The sequence below is a fragment of the Mauremys reevesii genome, linkage group 10 (assembly GCF_016161935.1).
Source record: "Mauremys reevesii isolate NIE-2019 linkage group 10, ASM1616193v1, whole genome shotgun sequence".
NCBI lineage: Eukaryota > Metazoa > Chordata > Testudines > Geoemydidae > Mauremys > Mauremys reevesii.
Window position 1 is genome coordinate 18,312,351 of NC_052632.1, and position 27,813 is coordinate 18,340,163.

General features: G+C 43.3%; 1 protein-coding gene across 4 annotated transcripts in view; it reads right to left on the bottom strand.

Moving 5' to 3' along the window:
* PDE8A (phosphodiesterase 8A) overlaps positions 1-27,813 on the bottom strand; it is a 255,093-nt gene that overhangs the window by 159,088 nt on the left and 68,192 nt on the right. Inside the window, exon 1 of one of the 4 annotated variants that reach the window (XM_039491036.1) lies at positions 20,597-22,208. The exons of 2 other annotated variants lie outside the window; for them this stretch is intronic. In XM_039491036.1, the coding sequence (XP_039346970.1) occupies positions 20,597-20,857 (261 nt within the window). In that variant the 5' untranslated portion in view covers positions 20,858-22,208. Of the gene's footprint in view, positions 1-20,596; positions 22,210-27,813 lie in introns of those variants that run through there. One more of the 4 variants, XM_039491041.1, reaches the window with a different exon arrangement.

The following is a 27,813-nucleotide window of genomic DNA, read 5'->3' on the forward strand; positions in this document are numbered from 1 at the left end:
AAATACCTCGTCTATTAGCTCCTTGAGTATTCTAGGATGCATTTCATCAGGCCCTGGTGACTTGCAGGCATCTAACTTTTCTAAGTGATTTTTAACTTGTTCTTTTTTTATTTTATCTTCTAAACCTACCTCCTTCCCATTAGCATTCACTATGTTAGGCATTCCTTCAGACTTCTCGGTGAAGACCGAAACAAAGAAGTCATTAAGCATCTCTGCCATTTCCAAGTTTCCTGTTACTGTTTCTCCCTCCTCACTGAGCAGTGGGTGTACCCTGTCCTTGGTTTTCCTCTTGCTTCTAATGTATTGATAAAAAGTCTTCTTGTTTCCCTTTATTCCTGTAGCTAGTTTGAGCTCATTTTCTGCCTTTGCTTTTCTAATCTTACCCCTGCATTCCTGTGTTGTTTGCCTATATTCATCCTTTGTAATCTGTTCTAGATTCCATTTTTTGTATGACTCTTTATTTTTTAGATCATGCAAGATCTCGTGGTTAAGCCTAGCTGGTCTTTTGCCACATTTTCTATCTTTCCTATCCTGCGGAATAGCTTACTTTTGGGCCCTTAATAGTGTCTCTTTGAAATACTGCCAACTCTCCTCAGTTGTTTTTCCCCTCAGTTTTGATTCCCATGGAACCTTACCTATCAGCTCTCTGAGCTTACCAAAATCCGCCTTCCTGAAATCCATTGTCTCTGTTTTGCTGTACTCTCTTCTACCCTTCCTTAGAATGGTGAACTCTATGATTTCATGATCACTTTCACCCAAGCTGCCTTCTACTTTCAAATTCTCAACGAGTTCCTCCCTATTTGTTAAAATCAAGTTTAGAACAGCTCCCGCCCAGTAGCTTTTTCAACCTTCTGAAATAAAAAGTTGTCTGCAATGCAGTTCAAGGACTTATTGGATGATCTGTGCCCCGCTGTGTTATTTTCCGAACATATATCTGGATAGCTGAAGTCCCCCATCACCACTAAATCTTGGGCTTTGGATGATTTTATTAGTTGTTTAAAAAAAGCCTCATCCACCTCGTTAGGTGGCCTGTAGTAGACTCCTAGCATGACATTACCCTTGGTTTTTACCTCTTTTAGCCTAACCCAGAGACTCTCAACACTTCCATCTCCATCTCAGTCCAAGTGTGTACATTTTTAATATATAAGGCAACACCTCCTCCCTTTTTCCTCTGTCTATTCTTCCTGAGCAAGCTGTACCCATCCGCACCAACATTCCAATCATGTGTATTATCCCACCAAGTTTTGGTGATGCAAACAATGTCATAGTTGTATTTATTTATTAGCACTTCCAGTTCTTCCTGCTTATTACCCGTACTTCTCACATTTGTATATAGGCATCTAAGATACTGATTTGATCTTGCTTCCTAGTTTTGCCCTGACCATCCTTTCTCTCTGCGATTATGGCCCACGCTCCCTCCTATTTCCGACCCATCTCCCAGGTCTCCATGTTCCCCACTTACCTGTGGGCTTTGCTCACCTGTCCCTGTTGAACCTAGTTTAAAGCCTATGACTCTTCAGAAACAAAACATGGCATAATAAGGGTATATTGTTTTAAGCAAGTTGCTCTGGAGGAAGCTAGAGTTGATGGAGTTCTGTTTGAAGATGTTCCCTTTGCCCAAGAGAAGCACTTCCATTTAAAACAAAAAACACAAAGATTTTAGTTGAGGGAAGGTGAGATGAAGGTTATCAAGACAGGCTGAGTAAAAGAGCAGGAAGAAACTATTTACCATGTTGGAAAAAAAAAAAAAAAAAAGGAAAAGGAGGAGAAAAATGGTTGTTCAGGGTAAAAGATATTGGCACAACAGGACAAGTGAGGTACCATAGACAAAAAGAGCAGTGGCCTGATATTTTAATTGTAAAGGCTACATCTCAGAGAAGCAGGTCCAGAAAAGAACTGCAAAAGCAGAACCGCATACCAGAATGTCTGCCAATGAAGTCTAACCAAGTACCAAGGTCAAGGAGAAGGAACCAGCACCAGCCAAAAGGCCAATAGTTACAGAGGAGAGCAGTAGCACCACCATAACCAGTGTACCATTTTAAAATGTTAACCAAGTATTCCAACTCCATGTTACCTGCACAGTGTCAAAAAAACATATCTACTGAGTATTTGTATTAACGTAGCCCCTATGAGCCCTACACAATGATTTTCTCATAACTGATCATTTGCTCTATATTCAAATAAAGATTTAGACAAGTTTCATCTGATTATTAATTTTATATTGGATATTTAAAATGATGCAGCTCATCAATTGAGATGTCAACTTTCCTCTAACATTTTTACGTTATTTCACAGAACGATGAGTCATGTTAGCATGGAAAAGTTTGAAAAGCAACATTTCCTAAAGTGAAAGGCACAAAAACACTTCAAGGGGGATCGAGAACAAAACCCTTTGTTTTTCCTAATTCAAGAACTACACAGTTGTGCCTAGCTTACCCTAGAAAAGATATCCTGGTATAACTGTACTGGCAAAACTTCCTGGTGTAGACACAGCTTATACTGGCAGAAAAGCCAGTATTTTATACCAGTTTCCTGAACAAAATAAGCTATACCAGTAAAGTACCAGTATAACTGCATCTACACCAGGGCTTTGGTTGGTATTAAAAAAAAGTTGTAAAAACCCACACCCCTAACTGACATTACTTTCTGAGCAGAGGTGTCTAGTGCAGAGTTGGCCTTGATTTAATACGGCCTTGTCTACACTAGGAGGGTTTTGCAGAGATAGTTACACCCTTCTAGCTAAATTGGCATAGCCTTTCAGTGTAGTTATCTCCATATGAAAGTGCTTATGCCACTTCCTGAGGCTAGCATAAGCTATACCAATACAAACCAGTAAGACTGCATCTACATGAGGGTTTTTACCAGCATAGCCACATCCATAAGAAATCGAACCCCTAACTGATACAGCTACGCTTGCAAAACTGTAACGAGTAGACTAAGGCCTTAATTATTCAGATATTGGCATATATGACAACAGTTGGGCGCCTGATCCTATGAGGTGCTGAGTCTTTTCTGAGAGATACTGAGCACCTGGGACCTCTCAGGACCGGGCCATTCAGCAGCACAGCCTATCAAGCACAGCAAACGTCTCGTGCTTCTTTTGAAGTATTGGCTATTTCATCAAGCCTTTTAGAACCACAGAGCCAAATACTGCCCTAGCGTAAGTGAGCGCAGCTCCTACTGACTTCTGTGGGACTGGTACCAACAGTTGCCAAGGCTTAATTTGCACCATAGAGAATAAAATGGGGGGAGGGCGAACGGACCAACATACAGGAGCATAAAAGGAGACGAGGGTAAGAAGGATACGTTTCAGAAACAAGTTGATAAACTGGAGAAGGGCAGGAAGACTAAAAAAAAGGATTAATTCATTTATAAGGGGAATAAAAGGAACTAGACTATGTTGTATCTTTAAAAAACCTGAATAACGAGAAAGTGCACTTGTAGGATCATTAAAATTGGAAAAAAGCCATGCATACACCCACACAGTGGCCTCCATATCAACGGCAGAAGCCACAGTCCATAAAATCGTGCTTGCAGTTAGCTCAGCCATTGTCATCAGATCTTTCAAACACCCCCTTTGATTTAGCAACATATGCAGAATGGCCACATCCTTAATCTGTGAAGTGGTGTGTACATTTCTCCACAGCTGGAAAAATCCACTGACTTTCCAAAGGCAAAGAAATTCTCACTGAGTTAAAGACCAAGGTATTTTCAAGATCTGTGATGGAGAGAAGGAGAACTAAGCTGGAGGAAATATTTAGGTTTCAATAGCGACAGGACTTCAGTAATGAAAAGCAATAATCCTGATCTCACAAAGCCCAAAGGTGGAAGTTGCACCTGCCCTTTAGTGGATTTGCTATATTGCATTGTGAGGCCTTGGGAGCAAAGAAGCTGTAGCCCACAATTAATGAACTGTTCAAATCAGCTGTGAAACTTGTCAACTTAATTAAGCCAAAGTTACTTAACAGTCATTGTTTGATAATTTTGTGCAAAGATGTGGGCTCGGGACATGCACAGCTTTATTTCATGAACAAATCTGCTAGCTGCCACATAGCAGAGCGCACTGTGTATCTATGAACTCAGAAATTAAATGCCCGTGCAATGAAAGATAGCACTGGCTGACAATGTGTCGTATGAAATCTTGCTGGATATTCCGACATGTCTGGTGGCCTCATACTTCTTCTCTGTTATTCAATGGTTAAGTAGCAAGTGCATTTGAAAATAATCAATATTGTGAAGTCCTCATGAAATATGTGGACCTCCGGAATGATCCAACTAATCTGGAGAGAGATTGGGGATCCTGCCTAGGGAACTTTCTTATAAACCTATAAACTTGAGGCCAAATGGGGGCATAGACAGAGTAGCCAAGCAGAAGTGTTCTGAGGCATCACACACAGCGGATGCAGAGAGAAGACTTCATGGAGCAAGATGGGGAACTATGCTCCTTAAAACTGCTTCAGATAGAACAGCAACGTACCATCCCAGCCCTATACTTCCTGCCAAGCACTCATCTATGACAGAGTGCAAATTACTTAGCCTCCCTTTTCCCCCACATTTTTAGCACGTTAAAGACCGTGTGCCTTGCCTGGACTTTAAAACATGTCCGTTCGTTAGTACATATTAGCTAGCATGTGCTAACATCACACCTAAGAGTTTAGACTGGATAAAGCCTGAGGGTATATGGATGGGTTTTTTAAACTAAAAGTAATTGTTAGCTAATTCAAGCTAACTGGCAAACATTTGAACTTGCTATAATGGACACTCCACAAACATTTGTTCCAGGACACAAGTACTTGCAACAGTTAAATTGAGTTGCGGTAATCAATGAACCTGAGTTTAAGAACTCTAAAATAAGCAAACCCTTAACACTGGGACCAATTCATCCCTACACTAGGGCTGATCTCAGTGCAAATGCTTCCCTAACTTGACCCAGGCTGCCACAGCCCCTAGCAGCTGTTGAAGCAGCCCACAATAGCAGACATGGTGCTCTGGCCACGCCTTATAGGCTGGGAATACCCCCTAGACGCCCCATGCGGGATAGCTTAGAGACTTTATACTAGCTCTGGACTTGCTGGAGGCAGCTCGTACTTTGGGGACTTTCTGAGGGCTGGATCTGCTGACTTTATGGCCCCTTTATGCTGGCAGAGCCAATGCAAAAAACCAAGAGGGATGGGGTGAATTGGGCCTTCTGTGCCTGTTTTCACCTCTGTAAAACGTGAGTAATAATACAGAGCTACCTTGCAGGGTGCTGGAACTCATACAAAGAGGTTCAAGGCTAAATGAATGTAGTTAAACACTTGGGGATCTTCAGATAATATTTCACATGTGTACATGGCACGGTTTGTTTGCAATGGAAAAAGAGATTGGGTCTTGAGCCAGTCAGGCTGAACCTTTGCAGCCAAAGAGGCTGTTCTGCTTTTGGAAGGGCGTGTATTCCCTTTTTGGTCAGATTTGATTAACAGACCATAACTTCTTAATGCATTTGTACTGATACGGATGTCACCGGCACAGTGAGTCCTAACATGGCTACTTCGAGGGTACTTCTCAGACCCTGTCAGCTGTAATGTAAGTCAGCTGGGGAAGAATTTTTAAGGGATCACAACCTGAAAGCATCAGGCTTTCCTGAGCAAATTCTGCAAGTCAGTCATGGAGAGGTAGCAAGAGGCCACATGGCCCAACCATTAAACACAGACTTCCAAAAACAACTGATTGACATCATCTCCATATCAGTCAAGGGATGTTTGAGGAGGTTTCTTAACATTTTAGCACAAATTAAGGCCACTCTTCTCCTGGCTAGAACGGAGCCCTGCAGCAAAGCTAGTGTGGCTCTGCTGTGTAAAGGGAACTGACTGCAATGGAGCAACACCACTGGTGGTCTTGGGCATGGATGGGCCCAGGAAAAGGTTAAGCCTGAGGGTACACTGCTATGCAGATCTTCCTGCTGTCTCCCTTGCCTGGGGGCAATAGAGACTACTCTGCAAAATCATTCCCTATGTCAACACAGGACCAAACTGCATGTGACCCTTCTGCATCACTTAAGCCCTGCACTGGTCTCCAATGTTTGATCCACACCGGTTGGCTTAGAGAGCAATGATGGAGTAGTTCAGTAGATCAGAGGAGAGATCCACCTATACACTGACCCATTAGTCCTAATATTCTATGCAAGGGGAGCAGAGAATTGAATCTACCTATCTTCCAGCACTGATGGGCTGGAGTAGCAGCTGAAAGGCTGTAATAGTAGTAAATGAGGGAGAGAGCTGCACTGCAATCCCAGGCCTTGGCCCCATGTTGCGGTAATAGTTGATTTTCTTTCCATGGTCAAGGCAACTTTACCTATTGCCTCAGGCTTTAAGCGGGTGAAATGAACTTCATCACCTGAGCACAAGGGACTGTGCCCCAGAACTCCAGTGAGGCATTGCAGCCAGCTGGAAGTGTACCATGAGCCTAAAGGGGTGGGGACAGAACCTTGCAACAGCTCCTAGAAGTCATAACAGCCAAGACCAAATTAAGACAAGCCTTCAGGCTCCCCTAACCTCCAGCCAGGGTTAAACGGTCATTTGGCTGGCCTAGGATAGGGAAGCGTACAAAGATTCCACTCCCCACAACACCTTCTCAGTCTTGTGCCAAAGCTAGCTCTTCCAACGGCTCACAGATCAGGGCCAGATTCTGAAAAGTGTATGTTCCATACCAGTCTCTGAAATACATGGCCAGATATCAGCACATGGGGTGCTGAGCTTTTTTGATCATCCAGCTGTAGGTGTCACAGTGGGTGCTGCTAGTCTGGCCTCAATCATGAGTACTCGAAAGTCTGGCCCTGAGCTCCTTTGAAAATGTGGCGTCATGCGACTGCAAATCCAGTGAGTGGCAAATCCAGAATTAGGACTCAAGCCTTCCATACTTCCTCATACCTTATTCTAACCACTAGACAATGCTTTCTCCCTTCAGCTTTCAGTCTGTAACATCTAGATTTTGTGCTTTTATAAAGCGAAGGTTTAAAAAAAAAAACACACCCATTTCTTTCAAATATTCTAAACATGAACCGTGATAGCAGATTTATGGTGCTCAGTAAAAACCATGAGCCAATACATAAACATTTAGCCTTATGAACCAACACCAAAAAAACACAAACCCTTTTAAAACGAAAAAGCCTATTTTATATTTGCTAGCTACAGAATATGTTGTAGCTCATGACTGCCCTTCGGAGCAGTCACTGCCCTTCCTCTCCCACCCAAGCCAGGTGTGAGAGGGATGTGTCAACTTCAAAACAGAGAAGAGAGCTTCAGTTAATGCCAAAAGTCATTTGAAACTTCTTCTGCATGGAGAATGTGATGTTCTCTTGACACTCCGCCAGTTTTTAAAAGTTCGTTCTTTCTTTTTTATTATTAACAAGGTCCATAAAAACTAAATCTCTGCTTATCCCTGGAGAAGCTGGTCCTTGCTGGTCAATGCCAAGACCAGCAGCAGTATACTGTGAGAAGGCTGCAGCACACTCTTTTTCGGCTTATGAACTGAAAGCTCAGTTCCCAACAAGCTAATCCTTTAGCATTCATTAGCACACATACACTGGTTTCAAAAAGCTGTAACGAACCGTGATATTTATGAAAATCGCTCATAAAGAAGTAAATAGCCTCTCCAAAATAAAGTGTTCCATTCTTTGACGAAGGCCAAATGCTAATAATTCATCAGGAAGTGGGGGAGAAATGCAGGACTGATCCTACGGGGTTGGGTCCTGTGATTCACATTCCTTGCACCACTGATCAGCACTGAATTTGACCGGACTGTTTTAGTGACAGGTTTCAGTTTCACAGCATAAAGTGGCAAGGAATAGTCTCATCATTTATATAGTACAGCTGGAGGGTGAAGAAGTACGATAACAAAACTAAGGAGGCTAGATAAGCAGGGCCGCCTATTATCTGCAACTCTGCAGAAAGAGCATCATTTCCACAGAGAAAATGAGATTGTGTGAAAACCGGGGGCTTGAGGGAGGGGGGAAATGCGGTAATTAAATTAAAAGTTAGAGAGTCATAAGAAGTAGATAGCAGGATCCAAGTTCATACATAGTTACTTACAAAATTCTCATCGACTTCAGTGGGGCCTAATGCTGCACCGCTGAAGCCAATGAGAGTTTTGAAAATTACTTACGTGGGAGCAAGACTAGGCCCAGACACTGTAAGATGAAAGCGACTTACTCTATTTTACGCATTTCCAGGTTTGTCTTGGACCCAAAGAGACATATGGGCAATCAACAGCAGCATTTTAAAAGCAGCAATTTGCATTTGCAAAGTCTACATCAGGGGTCGGCAACCTTTGGCACGCGGCTCACCAGGGTAAGCACCCTGGCGGGCCGGGCCGGTTTGTTTACCTGTCAGGTCCACAGGTTCGGCCGATCGTGGCTACCACTGGCTGTGGTTTGCTGCTCCAGGCCAATGGGGGCGGCAGGAAGTGGCAGCGAGCACATCCCTCGGCCCGCACCGTTTCCCACCGCCCCCATTGGCCTGGGATGGCGAACCGCGGCCAGCGGGAACCACGATTGGCTGAACCCGTGGACACGGCAGGTAAACAAACCAGCCCGGCCCGCCAGGGTGCTTACCCTGGTGAGCCACATGCCAAAGGTTGCCGACCTCTGGTCTTCATTCACAGGTTCACCAATTATTATTTTTTTTGACTCCCTGACTGTCAGCATTACACTCAGCTTCTTTATATATAGTATATATTTCTTATATATAAAGTAAGTGTCTAGCCCTTGGGGTCCTAAAGATCCTCTTTAAACTGTAAACTGATTTCTAGGATAGCAAATTTGTTCCACTAATTTTCTTTTAAAAACTATCACAGGTTATTCTTGGCCACTGCCAAGAGTGTTTGCAGAACTGGGGTCATATACTCATACTCACGCCTCCCCCAGCAGTAGATATTACTGCAAGAAATAACACAACTATTTGTAAATAATTCCTCCACTAAAAAAATTCCATTCTGTGTTGTTTTATTCTTGTATTGCATATATCTATTCAGCACCCCACCGTGTCTTGACAGGGATAGAGCTTTATTAATAAAATGATATTATATGCCAAAATTGTTAGACAACATTACATTCAACTCTGTGATAAAGAAAAATTAAATTGATATGCCCACATTAAGGAATAACAAACCTTTAACCTATACAATTTCTTGCACTTTCCTATAAAGCAGGTGGTACTGGCCAACATGGGGACACAATACTGGACTAGGTGGACCCTGGGTCTGATCCAGCCAGGCATTTCCTCAGTTCCTAAACAGATTAATGCCCTTATCCTGTATTTACAGCCACAATTAATATTAAGCAATGAGTAGAGCAATGTAGTGACTTGTCCAAGGTGACACAGCAGGTCAATGGCAGAACCAGGAACAAAACCCAGCTCTCCTGATATTAACCCTGTATTCTGTAAACTAGATTATGCTGCCTCCCCACAATGAGAGAGTTACAATATGGTCTTTTACATGATCACAAACCACTGGGCAATGTAACACACTGTTTGACAAATAATAAGAACAGGTATAGCTTGAGGATTATGACTATCTGAACATCCAGAAGTAAAATTCCTTTAGTCTATTAGGAATTAACAGTTTGCCTTTGAAAGGCAATTTTCTCTGGATTTGCAATAAATTCTTGGATGTAACCTATGACCTGAAGTCACAACAATGTATCCATTCTTATATACCCACTGCTCAGATGAATACCTCTGCTAGCATAATACAATAGTAAGAAACTACACTTCCCCCACAATTCTATTCCTCCTGTAAGACTGATAATATAATATTTTGTCTTCAAATTCATCTTTATCAATCTTAAGTACACAAATGTAGCATTTTGCACTATTATTAACATGTAATTCCTACAACATATATAACATCAAAATATAAACACAGCAGGCCAAGTTCTGCCCTCGGCTCCACCCAGACAGCTCACCGATTTCCATGGGCTTCTACTGTAGACAGTGGGATTGTAACTACAGAGAGAACGTGGCCCAGTAACAAAACTCTTCAGTATTTTAAAAGTATTATTTGGTTTGCAAAGCCAAATAAATAAACAGGCATTGTTCAGAACCCAGGTCCAATCTACTGCTTTCACAGAAGTGAGTGGTAGACCTTTGATGGACTTCAGTGAGTGCAGAATTGGGCCCTCATGTTTATTCTAAGTACTGTGCTCATTTATGGTGAACTTCTTGTTTTTGAAAAAGGGCAATTTTATCAGCCAGTTAAACTGTGGTAGTGTAAAAGGGAAGTTATTTCTGCTTCAAGTTACCAAAGTATCATGGGTGATGGTCCTCAGCCTAACACAACTTTTTGGGGAGGAGAAAAGTCCAAAAGAAATACTGAAAGGAAACTGCATACAAGCTTAGATGGACAGTCGTCTAGAAAAAAAAAAAAAAGACACACATGAATGCAAACTCAAAGTTCCTGAGGGGAATGCATATTATATATATATAAAGCATGTTATACTATGCATTTGGAACAGGGGTGGGCAAACTACGGCCCGCAGGCCACATTTGGCTTGCCAAGTGATTTAATCTGGCCCTCGAGCTCCCACTGGGGAGGGGGGTCTAGGGCTTGTCCCGCTCCAGCCAGGAAGCGGGGACGGGGGCTGCTCTGCACAGCTCCGCGCAGCTCCTGGAAGCAGCGCCATGTCCCACCTCCAGCTCCTATGTTTACAGAAAGCCGGGGGGCTCCACGCGCTGCCCCCACAGCTCCCATTGGCTGGAAACTGTGGCCAATGGGAGCTGCAGGGACAGCACATGCGGACGGGGAAGCGCACAGAGCTTCCTGGCCACACCTCTGCATAGGAGCTGGGGAGGGAACATGCTACTGCTTCTGGGAGCTGCTTGAAGTAAGAGCCGCCCGGAGCCAACACCCCTGAGTCCCTCCTGTGCCCCAACCCCCTACCCCAGCCCTGATTCCCCTCTTGCTCTTGCCCTCCGAACCCCGCGATCCCAGCCCAGAGAACCCTCTAGCACCCCAAACCCCTCATCCCCCGCCCCACCCCAGAGCCCCCAACTCTCCCATCGCACCCTAACCCCATACATCATCATGGACCCCCCCACACACACCCCGAACTCCTCATTTCTGGTCCCACCGCAGAGCCTGCACCCCAGAGACCTCATCTCCCCCCCCCCACCGCACCCCAACTCCCTGCCCCAGCCTGGTGCCCCCTCCCGTACCCTGAACTCCTCATTTCTGGCCCCACCCCAGAGCCCGCACCCTCTCCTGCACCCCAACCCCAATACAATTTCCATACCCAGATGTGGCCCAAAAGTTTGCCCACCCCTGATTTAGAAACTTGAAACTAAAGCAATACATTTGTAAACTCTGTGCTACTGCTGAGAAGTGTCAGAAAAGGAGAGTATCTGGTATTTGGTACAAGTGTTTTCAATGATGAGGCAACTACCATATCTGCTTCTTAATATAGGAAAGAGGATATCCAAGGCAAATTGGAGTTCTTTTGTTTTGCTTTTTAAAAACAAAGCATAAGCATAGCTTTTCCCAAATAAAATTCTTATAAACTAGGTTTATGTTGCAATGTCCTTTTTAAGTCTATGTCTCTGATGGAATTTTATTAAGCATGATACAGCCCAAAGTTAAAGATAGAAAGTTATGGCAAATATGCAACATTAAAAATACATTGTCTTCTAGTGGCAAGTAAAATAGGGCCTCATAAAGTTTCCACTGCATCCCAGTAGGGAGTTAAAGGTCACTGCTAACTCGAAGTTAAAAACAATGGGAAGTAGAGGATGTCATTCTTTTATATTTGCCCAGTGATTCTGTGTTTTCTTTGTACAAATTTATTTAGGAAACTGGGAAATCTAACAAACAATGAAGTGATTTCAAGGCTGCCTTGTTCCTCCCACACCCATCAGAAATCGGTTCATTCCACTTTATAAAATGTTTAATGTATAAAGAAAAATATTTGAACTTTCCAAGTACATAAAATGCAAGTTTTCCAGGAAACTTTAAAATGAAAGTGATAATTATTTTGTTTGTACTAAAAGAGTAAATTCCCCTCCTTATTAACCAAAGAACAGACAATAAAACTCAACTTAAATCAAAGCAGCTTAAAGTTATCAATTTATATATAGCTCAAAATACCAACAAAACAAAAAACTTACTTGAAATGTAAAACTGATAAATTCATACAGGAATGAAATACACATCTGAACAACTGGATGATTGTTATTAAGTCAGCAAAAATGTGTCACCCTAATTTTTAGGGGTCAAATTAAGCTGCCTCTGATGCACATGTACACATGGGAAGAGGAGCACCTAGGCAGGGTGTGGGCTTGTGGACTGTTCCCCATACCTCCATAAACTTTGAAGTTTACACTTATAATATATGGAGACATACCTATCTCACAGAACTGGAAGGGACCCTGAAAGGTCATCTAGTCCAGCCCCCTGCCTTCACTAGTAGACCCAAATACTGATTTTGCCCCAGATCCCTAAGTGGCCCCCTCAAGGATTGAACTCACAACCCTGAGTTTAGGAGGCCAGGGCTCAAACCACTGAGCTATCCTACTCCCCAGGTAGGTCCTGGGACCAGGAGGTTTATTAACTTATATGCTGCCACACTACCCTAACAGATTTTTTGCCCCATGTGCTGGGGCAGTGTGAGGACCCTATAACCAAGCTCATCATGCAAGAGCTAATATTAACACTGCTTTGGTCCTCAGCTCCCACTCTGTGAACAGGAGTGGAGAATGCTCTGCAGCTAACAGGAAATGCTTAGCACTTCCAAGTATCAGGTCCTGCAGCAATAAAGGTGACCTGCAAAAGCAAAAATAGGCCCTCAACAGCTGAAAGTGAAAGTTGAGTAACTGAATGGGGGAAAAGATTTTTACTCAGAGTGTTTAAAAAATAACTTCATTTATTTTTGTTAACACCCATTTAATTTCAATCACTGACATTTTGAAGAAAAAAAAAATCTGTGTTATAGATTCAGTACCTCTACCCCCTTCCACTAAAATGTGAGCTTAAACAAGCCATGCTCCAAGACACCCAGGAGCGCCTTCAATAAAAGTAGGGGAAAAGAAAGCTTCCTGATATTTCTAAATGTAACCCCTTTGGGGTCTAGAGAGCATGGCCCCTTTAAATCTTTTTCCCAAAGGAAGAACAAACCAAGCAAATTCTCACTCATGAAAAAAGGGCACAAATCCAATTTAGGGGACAAGAATCTTTTGCAGTTCAACTTTCTCACATGTACACAAGAAACCAAAATCCAAATTCAGGGTCTAATGACAGCCATTAAAATTAATGGGCCTGATCCTATTGACGTCAGTTACAGAACTCTCATTGGCTTTGGTGGGAACAGGATCAGGCCCAATAGGAGCTGAGTAGCTAAAACTCCACAAAGGGTCTTTAAGATGCAGCAGCTAATAAACAAAAATTGGCCACAATGTAATTAACTAAAACAAATTAATATTTCCTCTGGGCCCAGTCCAACACCGAGATCTTCCAGTGCATCCCTTGGGTCCACACATGGAAGATCAGGGGTTCTGTTGTTTTTTAAATTGGCAACATCATTTTATCCCAAATGCTGCCTTTAAATCTTGATAATCCTACAAAAATGTGTTCCAAAATATTTTGCTTTGTTAAGGACAGCTCATCACATTGTCAGTTTTTAGATGTTGAAAAGGTACCAATACACAGACAGACAATGTTAAAAACATTATTTAAAAAGAAGAATTTCAAATTAATTTGTAAACCACACTGAAATGGGAGAATAATGAGCATGATGTAATTTCAATGAATTAAAAAAGTCACTTTCTAACACTCTTCCTTTCTCCAGAAAGGCATACATACATGTGGAAGCTGCAGCTACTGGTTTATAAAACACTAAACTTTTATGGAATGTTGAGTGACATATTTACAGATTTTACAAGGAAGAGGAGAAAAGGGCCTGGGAGTTTGATTCAGGGTCAACAGTTCAGCCCACAGCAGAAGGGGATGAGCTGGAAGAATGCAGACATCAGAGACTTCACTGTTTAATTTCATCCCCTACTGTAATGACCCTATCAACATAATTTACTGTGCTTTCAGGCGGGCATTTTCAAAAGGATCCTAAGGAAGTTAGGTGCCCAAATATCACTGAAAGTCAAGGGGATTTGGGTGTATAACCTCTTTGGGTGCCTTTATGGAAAAAAAAAAATCACAGCCTTTCAAGTTCAGTATGCATCTTGTCACCCTCACCAGTTTCAGTTATGGTTAAACCATGATATCTAATTATTTTACACCAGAAGGTCATAGAGGCAAATTAATCCCCGGTCAAACTCCATTAAAGTTATGGATGAATCTGGCCTATAAAGCACTGAATGCAATTCATACAGAAAATTCGAAGTTGGACAGATAACAAGCAATCACATTTAATGAACACTCTTCTAAACTTTACTATCAACCTTTTAACTCCACCGATATTTAGCAAATGTGTTTGCAATTTGACTCTATTAAGTACATAGTACTAGATCACCTTCAAAAAAGGTGGGATGGGGTGGGAGGGACATACAGACTGATGCCTTATGAAAATTTTCTAAGAAATAATTCTGTTTAGAAATCAATCTGCTCATCTATCATATTTGCTTTAGGTTTCTTCCATTATTCTTTGGATGCAAATAAGGGCTTTATGTTTCTCTAGTCATCATGTTTATTTCCGAAAAGTGCAGGATCCAGGGACTTACTTATTGTTGTTAATGGGGCCAATTATAGAGTCCTTACTCAGGTAAATAGTCCTTAGCACTGAAGAAACGGCCCCTTCTCCTCCCTGCCCCCAGCTGCACAATACTTTAGAAGTGTAAAGTATTATTATTATACTCCTGTTCGGAATATCATAAAAATTGCAGTCAGTAATGCTGTAAGGTTCTGACTTTGTTTCTGAATATGGATAATTTCTTGAACGAGAAGAATGGATATTAAAAACATAAGCAACATATGGAAGCAAAATGGTTTCTAAATAGAATAGCTTCAAATGAGCTATGAGCGACATTTAAAAAAAATATTTGGTTACATAAAAAGCTGGAAACAATATGCCCTTCATAGTCATACTGTTTGTAAGCTTTTTCTTATTTAGAGTGTGCAATAGTGTTGTCATTGAACATAATCCAGGAGCAAGAATCTACATCTGGTGGGACTGTTTCACAGCAATGATAATTATTTACTACTTGTGTTATCACTTCACATTTTAAAAGCTGAACTGTTGACACCTTAAATACTACGGAGACCGGTGCCTTGAACTATAATTTCATACCATACAATACTGGGGAGCGAGGGAGGGAAAGATACTATATAATTAACTTTCTGATGAATTTGGGGTTTGGGGCAAGGTTAAAAAACAGTGTGAGCAAGTGTATCATATCACTAGGATGTTTCTTACTGTGGATTTATCCAAGTATGTTTACACATCCCTCTGTTAACTAAGATTTTAAGATAACAACAGGCACAGTGTGTTAAGCGAAATGACATACTGCAAAGAGAATGGAAATAAATATTTATTTTCAAGACTTTCCACATTAACACACACAGGTGTAAGCAGAGAAAGAGCTAAGAAAATTTCCACAAAGCCTGAAACTGGCAGGAGACTGACACACAGAAAGTTCCAGCCAGAGAGGATGAGGGACATGGCTGCAGGAGGCAGAGAGAAAAGAGTTTTTCACTTCTGTCAGTAAGGTATAAGCTGAAAAGAATCGTTATGGAGTTAATATTATCCACTCCAAACATTCGAGGCCAAATCCTGCTTGCCTCCGCCACACAAGAAGCTGCACTGAAGTTCAGAGATGCAATTCTTGTATGTTCCTATTCTATGTCAAACTCCTACTGACTTCAGCAAGAGCAGGACTGAGACCTATGCAAGGATTGGGAGTAGTAGTTCCATTGGCTAGTCTGAATGATTTAAAAAATAAATAAATAAATAAAAAATAAAAAAGTTCATGGTATGCTCCCAGCAGAGCAATTTATACATTGTGAGTGGCCTCAGGACTGCTCTTTGAATTGATGCACTTCTACCTTCTATTCAAACCAAAAATCAAATCAAATCATAGCGATCTAAAGAAACACTTTGATTTCAGCATGCAAGGCTGAAGTAAAATTGAACATACCTCTCAACGCATCAAAGGCCTAGTTATTTAAGTTTGCTTCATATCAACTCAAAAGGAATCTACAGTCCACGGGCAAAGAAAGGGTTTGTCCTTTGCAACAACAGAATCAAAAGGCAGCCTGGGAGTTTGGCAGCCGCAGGGAGCGAGAAAGGTTAGAGTGTCTCAGCGTGGGAAGGATCATCTCAGTGGGAGCAAGGATCTCTATACAGGAGGGCTGATGTCAGTGGAAGTGGGAGGGAAATGACGGTGAGGAGGGTTGTCATGGGAATGATTGAGAACTGGCTTTGGAAGGAGCAGAGAGGAATCAGAAGAGAGTTGGATGGCCTCAGTGGGAGTGGGGACACTACATGTGGGAGTTTCAAAGAGAGGGAGAGCCCACCATGTGTTCCCAGGGGAGGGAATGCCCAGCCCAAGCAGGGCAGGAGAGCATGGTAGTCTCCATCATGTGTGATTAAATACGTACAGATTATATCTGATTAAATGAGAAAGTCAGTGTACACTGTAGTATTACAGAGCCATTAATTTATGGACTATTATAGATGTTATTTCATTTTGGTTAACTACCCAGGAAAGGACAGTTCAACAGGTTTTGAACTAAGAATGCTTACTGTTTCTAAAGCCTTGGATTTCATCTGCTGGTCCCCAACTAGCAGATAAAAATCAAACAGCCTTTTACAACGTGACCTGCTTTTACCTTAAAATATCAGAGCCTTTGGTTTACTGCCCACTCCCCAAACACACCCCTTGGTGTGTGTATATCGTTGAAAATACACCTTGTCAAGGGCCATACAAGAAAAAGAAAATATTACACAAGTAAATTAACTGTGGCATGAAATACAGAGTGAATGCATGAGAGCATGGTGAAGTACAAGGGTTCATTGACATGATGTTGGGACAGCATATTGCTCACAAAGAGCAATGCCATGAGCAAGCTATGCAAGTCATTCTACACAAGTGCCAATTAAACATTTACACCATATCAACATTTGCTCTGCTTATGCCACATTTTTAACTGAGCAAATATATTAATGTTTTAGACAGGATTTTTTTTTAAAACATATGGATTTTTTTAAAATCCTCCTTTCTTTAAAGCCAGGTATTTTAGTACCATGAGTCCAATTATATAAACTTCTGAGGGAGAGAAAAAATATAGTTGGTACATTTAAAATATACATACAAGTATCAGAGCCTTAAAGTCCAAGATCTTGGGACCTTTTGGGGCTAAAAGCAAGTGCTATCCCATTGGTACCCTGGGAATCTGTGCTTTCCAACAGTATTCTATAAAGCTCCATTTGCTAGTTTGGATGGGTTGTGTGATAATCAGACCTTAAACTTGTCACTGTTCCAGGGCTAAATATGGCAGAGCCTGCCCAAAGACCAATGTAACTTTGGATTGAAAATTCTATATTTGGGGGGCAAAAAGGAAACATTTTTGTGGCAGGTTCATTTTTTGAAGATGTGACACATTTGAAGTGGCTCTGAGATTAGTAGTGTTAGAACATCTCATGGGAGAACTGATTAATGGGGACACCAAATGCTATTTATGATATGATTTCTTGGCTTATTACATGGATATCACCACAGCCATTTATGCCAGATATAGATATTGCTACATACGTCTATGCCTACATACACTACACAAACTCTTCTGCAAGATTACTTTGGAAAAGGTTTGATTTTTTTCCTTATTAAGAAAGAAATGTTAATCTTTGTAGACATATTTCATGGATGATGGGAGTCATAAAATACAGTGGGAAGATATTTTACATTTAGTGATTCCCTGCCATCCAATCATAATGGATATCGGACAACACTCTAAAATAGATACAGAATAAATCTCAGGATCAGCTAGCAGGAGAGAGAGAGAGAGTCTTCTTTTACATCTTGGATTTGGTTGGTTTTTTGTATGGTGCTTTTTTACTTGAAAATCTTACGTATTATAACTAACATACTGGTCCAAGGAAACGTTTTTACAAACTCTAGTGAAAACAGGTGATGCACACACAGTGGGCCAAATTTTGTTCTTATGTGTAACTGTGACTTTCCTGACTTCCATACGTAATAGAGGAGAGTTTGGCCCAGGTGTAAATATTGCTGAGAGACAGAGAAAAAATGTCACTCAGGCAGGTAACTGTGCTATACACACAAATCAGAGGCGTTCCAACTACTGTATCACATGATAATCATTGGCTCAGCCTCATGAGGTGCTGACCATGTTCTGCACAGTGCTGAGTGCCACTGAAGGTGTCCAAGCACTTCAGAGAAGGTTCTCAGCCTTTTGCAAATGTTTAATGATTTGTGGTACCATGCTCATTTCCACAGTTCCTCCTCGGACCAGAGTCTTACTAACTTCAAAGTTGTATCATTGTATGACCTTGCATCAAATCCTGCTCCCAACCTCCCACTGGCTTCAATGGAAGCAGGACTGGGCCCCTTAGTCTCAATTTTCCTGTGCTCCATTTCTTTGTAAAAGAACTTTACTGTATCACTGAGAGTGTGTGACACAGCAATAGTACAATTCAGTTTTATACACAACACAATTTCAGTGACAACATAGTTGTAAACTAACATAGTAAGGATAGTAAATGTGATAACAATATACAGGCTAATAACAGCAGAGAAAGTACAGTTCTATGCTGTTTTACATATCTGAAGGATAGCACAGGATTTTAAACAAGAAAGCCAGGAGGTGGAGAGGTGAAATCACATTTAGTATTAAATTGATCTTGCAAAAACCCCACTCCCATTAAGGAAAAACAATCATTTTGCAGCAGTGTTGTCAGCGGGAACCTACCATCACAGCTATGAAATACGACTTTTTGTGAAAAAAACCTAGACAATTACCGGCAAGATTAAAGTATGAACGTGAACTAAGATCAACTGCATGTCTAGCTGAATTACCTCTGATGTCCCTGTCCCACTAACAAGCAATGTATTCACAAGCATCCTGAAAATAAAAAAATAAATAAACTGTTTTCTTCTTCCCTGGATTCTCTGACAATATATATTATTTAACAGAGTAAACACAAAGAAGACTAAGGCATCTTTACATGTGAATGTTATATGATTTTCTTGTTTAAAATGCTGTGAGATCCTTCAAGCATATACTTGAAAATCAGAAAAAATAAATAAAAACTACCCAAACAAATCTCAGAGTTCTGATGACACCACAAATAACCTGTATTTCTTTATTGTAGTTTCCATGATTCCATAAGCATACCTTGGTGTGTATGCAGTTTTATAGCTCAGTTTCTTGTGTCTTATTTAGAACACAAATACAAATGTTAATCTGGCAAATAATTGCTCTAGTTATTCATCCTATTACCTATACAGTTTCTTCTTGCATCCCACATTTTTTCAACTCTATTAAGTGACATTGTTATATTTGGGGGCAAGTAATTTAAGAGAATCACCCACACCACAGAAACAATTTGTTGTCATTCACAATCAATAACGTAGACACGTTCTTAATACAGATTGCAAAAGGTTCAGAAAACTATACAAATGATTATAGGTATTGTAAGCTGAAAAATGTTGTGACCCTTTGTTAGTTCCTTTCTGTATGTCATACCTATATCTTATATTTACAGCATGTGTATCTCTTAACAGATATCACGGTAAACCAGGGATCAGCCATGTTATATAATAGCTCCTGTGCATCCATAACTTGTCTTTTCATTTGTACTTATTTATTTCTACAAAATGCAGAATGCTTCAAAAAACTGAGAAAACACTCAACCACAAAAACTATATTAGCAACTTAACAAATATAGGCCACTCACAGAAAGTAAATATAAATGCAATTCTTCAGTGCTCCTAACTTATTTTAAAAATCACAAATTCTTTATTTTTTCAGTATGTGCCTTTCTGTGAGGCACACTGGGATTATGCTATATGTATGTATACACACACTAATACTCTACAAAATAGCTTGTCTAAAAAAGCAAGCAAAGTCAACAAGTGGTTAATGTAAATCAGAACCCTATCCAAAAATTCCTGTTCCAGCTTTCTGATGGGAAGAAAGGGTTTAAAGTGACCAGCCCATTTACCAGATAGTTCTATATGGCATTGGTATTTTGCACCCCAAAAGGCAAGCACAAATAGCAATATTTGGTAAGTCAATAACAGATGTAAATACATGTTAGTTGTAGTGCAGGCTCACACAAGCCTTGTCCCACCATAGAAATCTCTGCGGCTGAATGCAGAGGGCCTATCTGCTTGCCTTGATCTAATGACTGACAATGACATTTAAACAGCTCTCCTTTTCCACTACTCCAAAAACTCTTCCCATGGAATGAAGAAACAGGTTTGAGAACATCGACAAAGTAGTTTCATGAGACTGATTAGTTTATAAACTAACTAACTGCTATTAAAGCTTTCCCACAATCAGCTTTCGCACTCAGATAGCCTCCTTGGGTCAAATCACTGGAACCAACTCCTGTTCTGAGAGAAATAGTGCTTATACGTCTAGCACTTTTTTTTACCTTCAAGCTGGATCTGCTGGTCTGGGTGTCTGGCTCCATGCTCTGGCTGTTCTCCCTCTTGTCTTTCTTAGAGGAATTAGTCCTCACCTTATAAGTGGATGTGTTGGAGGATTTAATGAATAATCCCGGGACAGAGTTGCCTTGCTGTTGCTGAGACATGGTTGTGTTGGTCTGGTGAGGGGAATTGGACTCCTCAGACTCTTTGCTACTGTGATAAACCACCCTGCTGTCAGAGATGTGGATGCTTGGAGCACAGCCCATGCTTTGTGACCACTTTGGGACTATTTCTAAAAAAAATTTCCCCTCCTTCCAGTGGGTCTTTTCCCTTTGATTATTATTATAACTGTTTTGTTTGTTAGTTAACAGGTTGAATCTCCTTCCTGCTTCTCCGCTACGCTCGGGAGCATTGTCACCGGTCCTTTCTACACCCCCAGGAACGTGTGTTCTCTTCCTCCTCCAGGAAACCGGGATCCGCGGCGCTCAAGATCAGCAGCGGGGCGGGAAGGGGGTTCAGGAGCTGGCCGAGTTCATGCTTTCACCGGTTCTCTCTTTCAAATGAAGCCATCTCCAAATCGCGGTAGGATTTTCGGTCAGCCCGGGCAAAAGGGACGGGGGGGGGGGAGGGGAGCAGCCACACCAGCGTCTCCTCGGACTAAGCGCTCAGCGCCCTGAACATTGGACCATTTCCCTCTCCGCACTAGCCCACAGAACCGAATATTTTCCACTGGGGTTTGCAACGTGTTACCAATTAACCCTGGGGGCCGGGGGGAGGGAGTCTCCCCCCACACACCTTGTCTCCCACAGCCCTCACCGGGCGCTGCGTGTCGGTTTATCCCGCTCACCAAGATCAAGACCCGATCCTGTTCGTTGCCTTGAGCCTTTTTCTTTTTTGGAGGGGGGGAATCAACCCCCCCTCCTCTCCCGAGCTAGAGGGTGTTCCTCGATCACGCTCCCGTCCGATTCATGTTCCTCTCCGTCCTCCTCCGGCCCCAGAGCCGCCGCCGCCGCCGCCGCCGCGCAGGCTGGCTATTGACATTCACGGGCTAGCCTCCTCTCGGCAAGGGCTTCGGAAGGCAGATTCCCCCCTTCGGGAACAGGGGGGTTCTTCTAGCCAGCAGAACATTCCATGCCGCGGGGCGAGCCAGCCAGCGCTCCCGGCTGCACTGCACCAGCCTGGCAAGGGGCGGCTGGGTGGGAGGCACGGGGGAAGCAAGCTCAGAGGTTGACTCGGGGAAGGGGGGGGTGGGCAACCATAAGAGCAACCCTAACAAAAATACGGCATAACTCAGAGGGGGGCTGCTGAGATCCAGAGGAGGAGCCGGCTCAGCTGGCGGAGGCATCAAAGGGCCTCCTCCATGTTTTGTGGTCACAGAAAAGATGCAAAACGTTGCACACACATTTGAAAAAAAATTATCCTAGCGTCCCATCTCCGCGGCATGCATTAAAATGGCGAGCGGTTTAATTCCCAGGCATTCGCTCTCCCTGCAGCTGAGGCTGGGCAGGGGGAATGCCTCTCCTCGGCGTCTCCTTTCCTCGCTCCGTGCCTGTGGATGCTGATCTTATTGATGCTTCTCCGCAGCAAACTCCCCCCCAGCCCCCTTTCCTGCCCCCCTGCGCTCCAAAGCTGCCCGCTTGCGAGGCTTCCCCTTGCAATTCTGCCCCGGTGTTTGACAGCGGCGGCGGCGCGACGGAGCCAATACAAGCACCCGCCAGCGGTGACCTCCAGCCTTTATTGGCGTCAATGCAAATGAGCCGGCGAGGGCCAATCTGCGGCGGCCCGGCCGGAGCCAGGCGGCCCCGCGCGAGGGAGCGAATTTCAAACTGCTCCCGTCGCCGCCGGGCCCCTGCGCACCCACCGCGGGCTGGTCCCGCTAGCGCACGCAGCGCGCTCGGGGCTGGCCCCCGGCTCTGCACGCCAGCGCCAGTCCCAGTGCACCGAGCAGGGGTGTCTCCACGGGGAAGCTGGGGCGCCACCTGGCGAGAGCCCCTTTGAGGGCTAGAGTAAGGGGAGCCCACCATACTGGCCCATTGGTTGCAGCACCTGTGGTGGCTGGGAGCTAGGACTGGCTCCATTTCCAGCTTTGCATCTGTCTGCCCATCCCCGAGCGTCACCCAGCTGAGCCTCAATCTCCTCATCCGTAAAGTGAGGGTGGTGATGATACTCACCTACCCCAAATGGGGGTTGTTTGGTTCACGGTCCTAACCTAAGGCAGGGCTTTTCAACCTTTTTTCATTTGCAGACCCTTACACATTTTCAAATGATGGCATGGACCGCTTTGGAAATCTTAGACATAGCCCGTGTCCCCTCTGGGGTCCGTGGCTCACAGATTGAAAACCACTGTCCATCGCAGCTCCCACTGGCGGTTCGCTGCTCCGGGCCAATGGGGGCGGCGGGAAGCCACAGCCAGTACGTCCCTCGGCCCATGCTGCTTCCAGCAGCTCCCATTGGCCTGGATCACTGAAACACAGCCAGTGGGAACAGCGATCGGCCGAACCTGCGGAGGCGGTAGGTAAACAAACTGGTCCGGCCCGCCAGGGTAGAGGTTGCCGACCCCTGTGCTAGGTAAATCACAAGGAGCATTGTGAACACACCACCACCCCTACAGAAGCTGCTCTGTTATATACATTATTCTCTGCACCTGCTCTAATGTGCAGTTTTATTTTGTCAAGTTGAGAGTCCTTGATTTAAAAACAGTTTTGTTTGTTAATTGAGATTTCAGAGGTCTCATTAAAATACACTAAAATCCTTAAGTAGCAATGGGGGGGATTCTTTAAACTAATCTGCCAAATAAGTGAGACCTGCCCCAGGTCTGCTCCCTTCATTATGGAGTGTGGGTAAGTTGAGGTTTTGTACTTGAAGGGATTCCGCCTCCATATTGTGTGTGAAGAATATGACATATCCTTCCCCAAATTGCAGCACTTATGCTGCATACAGAATTTTCTGAGAATTTAAAGCTAGTTGTTAGTTTAAAAATGGGTCCTTTTGAAATGTAGCACCGTGACATATCTTTTTATGTCTTGAATAATCTCAGTAAGGAACTAAGACTCTTCAAACTTTCCAGATAATTAACTCACTGAAGTCTCATGCACAGGGTACATTTGAAAAAATTACCTTAAAATAAAGTTCATGTTAGTGACTATTGTAACTAGTAACTATGATCAAGGAGAGGGCCAGTAGCTTAGGTCATTGACTTGACTGAACTGAAGCGCTGGTGACAGTAGAAATAACTCAATCTACACTTTAACTCTACAGCTAATTTGCATGTTTCAATTCTATTGGTTATAATGAGTCAGTGCCTGAAGATGGACTCATGTCAAGAGTTCTCATTGTTACATTGCTTAGCTCAATTGACTGTCACTGCTCCTCAAAGGTTTTGTGGCCACAAGCTCTCTTGGGCATCAGTGTTTGAAAGGCTCCACTGCACACCAAATGCAGCACTGCCACAGGAGCTGAGTCAGGAGCACACAAGGAGCCCTTAAAGCATAGGTGTTAACTCAGGGACTAAACTCTCTATCCCAGTTCTTCCATTTCTATAGCATTTGTCTTCCTAAGAGCTCTCTTCCCCCAAGACTTCCTCTGAGGACCACCACAACTTGCTTCCCTCTGCCCCTTCCACTCCCTCCCTGCCTTGTAGTGGTAATGAATTGGGGGGGGGAGGAGAGGAATAGCATCTTTAAAGAACAATAATCTAATCTAGAACCTAGATACTAGTATGCACTAATCATAATTGTGTAATCATCACATGGCATCACTATAGAGCAGAGTTGAGCTTGTTTGGATGCCTTAACTATGAATTTCCATACCCCTGAAATGTTTGGATTTCTTTTAACCTTAATTCTGAATTTCTTGGATTTGTAATGCTTGGTTTGGGGATAATTACAACATCCCTGTAATGTTTTATACCTTTAACTAGACTATATTTACAATATATACTTTCAGCCTTAACTTTATCTTAATGTTAGCTTCTGTCTGCGAACATCTGTTAGTGGTGGGAGGGCTCTATGAAGTAGGCAATGAATGCAAGAGCACCAATGTCATGCATTTAAGCATATTTTAAAATGTTGCAGTAACTTTAGATGTTTGTACTATTCTATGTTATAGACAATGTCAACTGCTTAAATGCTCTTTATCAAATAATAGATGTAACTAAATACAAAAAAGAAGTGTTATCTGAGTGTAATGCAAACTTCTAAGAATTCTCTTAAGATCACAGATGTTCAACTAATCTGGAACCAATGTGTGAATTGTGACAGTACAAATGCTAGACAGTTTTAGAACACACTACAAACGCTTGAAAGCAACTGTCTCTAATGCAGAGTATTAAGTGTCAGCACAGCCAATACCCACTACCTAAAAGTTATTTAACCAACAACGAACACTTCAGACACAGAAAAAAGAACCTACAGCTACCTCCAAAACTTTGTCAATGCAGCGTTAAGGGCACTGAGTGCAGCTACGCTCAAACCTCTGTAAACAAGAAACTGAGAAGTAGGGTAATACAAACAAACTTCTGAAAACCAGGAAATATGGAGTTGAAAGACGCATCACCCCCACAACACACCCTTAACTCTGACCTCTTCAAGTGATACTCCAACACACCCATAATATACAGACGAGCACTCTGCCCTTACAGATACTACAGAACACTGTGAACCAAGCAGATTAGCACTGTCAGACAAAGACATACCTTTATATTCTAAGGCAAAATGTCGGTTTAGGTCAGGTATAGCAAATGGGAGCAAATGAACCTACTCCACACAAGTCATCCCAGACTTGTAATATGTTACCACCTCTTCACCTAGGCCTTGAGGAGTCCTTCAGAGACATTGCTTTTACTTCCCCAGCACCAAGCCCTAGAAATCAGTCATGTGTTGCCACCAGACTGCTGACAATCCCCATGGCAAGAAGACCCATTGTGCATCATTACTGACACGATGACAGAACTCAGCACTGAAATGAAGCATGCTGGATCCTTCAAGGTGTATGTGCACCTCTCCTTACATCACAGTGACAGCTTTGCCAAGCTGCTCTATCTTATCCCTCCACCATTCAGTACATCTACCCTAATACAATGAATGCAGCTAGTGCTTGCAGATAAATACTGGAATTCAAATCTCTAGAAGACAACACAAACAATGGCATATTCTCTTTGTCATTCTTCAGGTCTGCTTGTCATGGCACCACCCTTACACGACCATTCCCAGTGTCTATTGCCAGCTCCAACAGGGGCAGAGTTAAGGTTGCATTGCAGGAGGGGCATGTCTCTTAATTCTGTATTGCTGGTTTCCAGAAGTTTAAGTTTGTGTTACATTAACTCTTTGTTTCCTGGTGTTCAGAGGCTTGAGTGTAGCTGAATTCAATGTTCTAAAAGGAACAAGTCACCACGGTGCAACGTTAAGTCTGCGTTAATCAAGTTTAGGGGCAGTTAATTTTCTTGTTCTTTTTAATAATAAATTCTTAGCATCCCCACGTACCACAGCCCAGCTCTCCCCCTCCAGTGCCTTTGACTCCTTGGTAGTGATGAAACCGGCTACAGAAGGCAGTGGCTGCATGTTAGTCCCTGTACTGCTCCTGCATCATCTTCTTGTCCCCCATCTGTCGGTCTGTCCAGCTCAACCCATCCCTTCTTCCCACAGAGGGGTAGGCACTGATGTAGGCCCACAGGCTGAGGAGCTGGGAAGAAGATGCAGGAACAGTGCTGGGACCAAAATGGAGACAGTGGGGGCATGTTCTGAAGTGAGGACAAATGTAAGGGGGGCAGGGTATTGGTGTGGGGCAGTTTGGGAGGACAGAGCTTAACACACACACCCAACATTCCCCACTGCACAATGCTAATCCCCTCTTTTCCACATCACTCTTTCCTGCTCTGCTCCAACCCTCCTCCCGCTCATCCGTCTCGCTGCTCAACCCCAGTCGCTGTGAGGGCGGCGTTTCTGCGGGAGGTTCGCCGGTCCTACAGTTTTGGCAGTAATTCAGCGGTGGGTATGTTGAAGGCGCGGGACCAGCAGACCTCCCGCAGAAACGCCGCCGAAGGCTGCCTGACTGCCATGCTTGGAGCGGCAAAAAACAGAGCCACCCCTGGGATCCACAGTCCTGGATCATCTAGACTTAAGAAACTAAACTCAGCAGCAGCAGTTGCTTCTTGCGCCTCCTCCACACTCTTCTCTGATCTACACTTTTCTTCAGGAATGTGCATGCTTACATCCATTTGAGATGGAGATATGGATGCTGCAGTAGCTGCCAGGTCACCTGCAGTCTGACTAACTGGAAGATGAGGCATCACCTCACCACTCACATCCTCACTGGGGCCAGAAGGCTCACCGTGAACATTTGTGTCTATGTATCTCAGGAGAGCTCCTTCCTACTTAGATAGAAAAGCTTCCTTTGCTTTCTTTCTTTTTCTGAATGCTGCCCCAGAGGGGCGTTTTCTTCTTTCACTCATGACTGCTGTTCTGTACCAGCTGTAGTGGCTCTCAACGCTCAATGGAAGGGGACAAATAAGCAGGCTGGTAGCAGGGCCTGAGCGAGGGAAGATACCAGCATCTTAAGGGCCTAACTGGCTCCTACTACTTCAGTTGACTAGGTTCTGTTGTTGTTAAAAAACGCACCATTAAAGTCATTTGTTCAGTATGGCTGATGTCCTCAAGTGGGTTCAGGAAAGCAGCAGGAAACAGGAAGCTCCCTGAGAAGCTGGTATTAATCAGTCCAGGCTCCTGGGGGTGCCAGAGAGGTACATAAGAGGATCCTCCTCCTCTCTCTCCCTGCAGCTCCTGCTGCTTTCTGTTATTCCCGCTCACCTTTTCTCCTGGCTGCCTGTTATGTCTCTTGTGCTCTCCTTCCTCCAGAACAGCACTCCACCATCTCTGTGCATCTAGAGCAGAGAGAATACATATGCACCAGCAGCAGACACAATTTTCTACACTCTGGGTCCTAGTGGCACCACTCCACAGTCTGTCACCTGATGCGGCTGCCTCAGTTCGCCTCATGGTAAGGCCAGCCCTGATTTGAGAGCACTTTAAAATATTTCTCTGAAACCTGAAAGGTTGGTCTCATTTTAAAATAAATCCCTGTCAAATGCAAGCAGAGAACAAATAATGTGCACAACACACATTCTCTGAAAACTGTCACGGGCAGGGCTTCAACTCACAGTGCACGGGTGCAGCTCAGGTCCAATGACCGTAGCATGTCCCCTTCAGCCCTGCACTTATAGTGACAA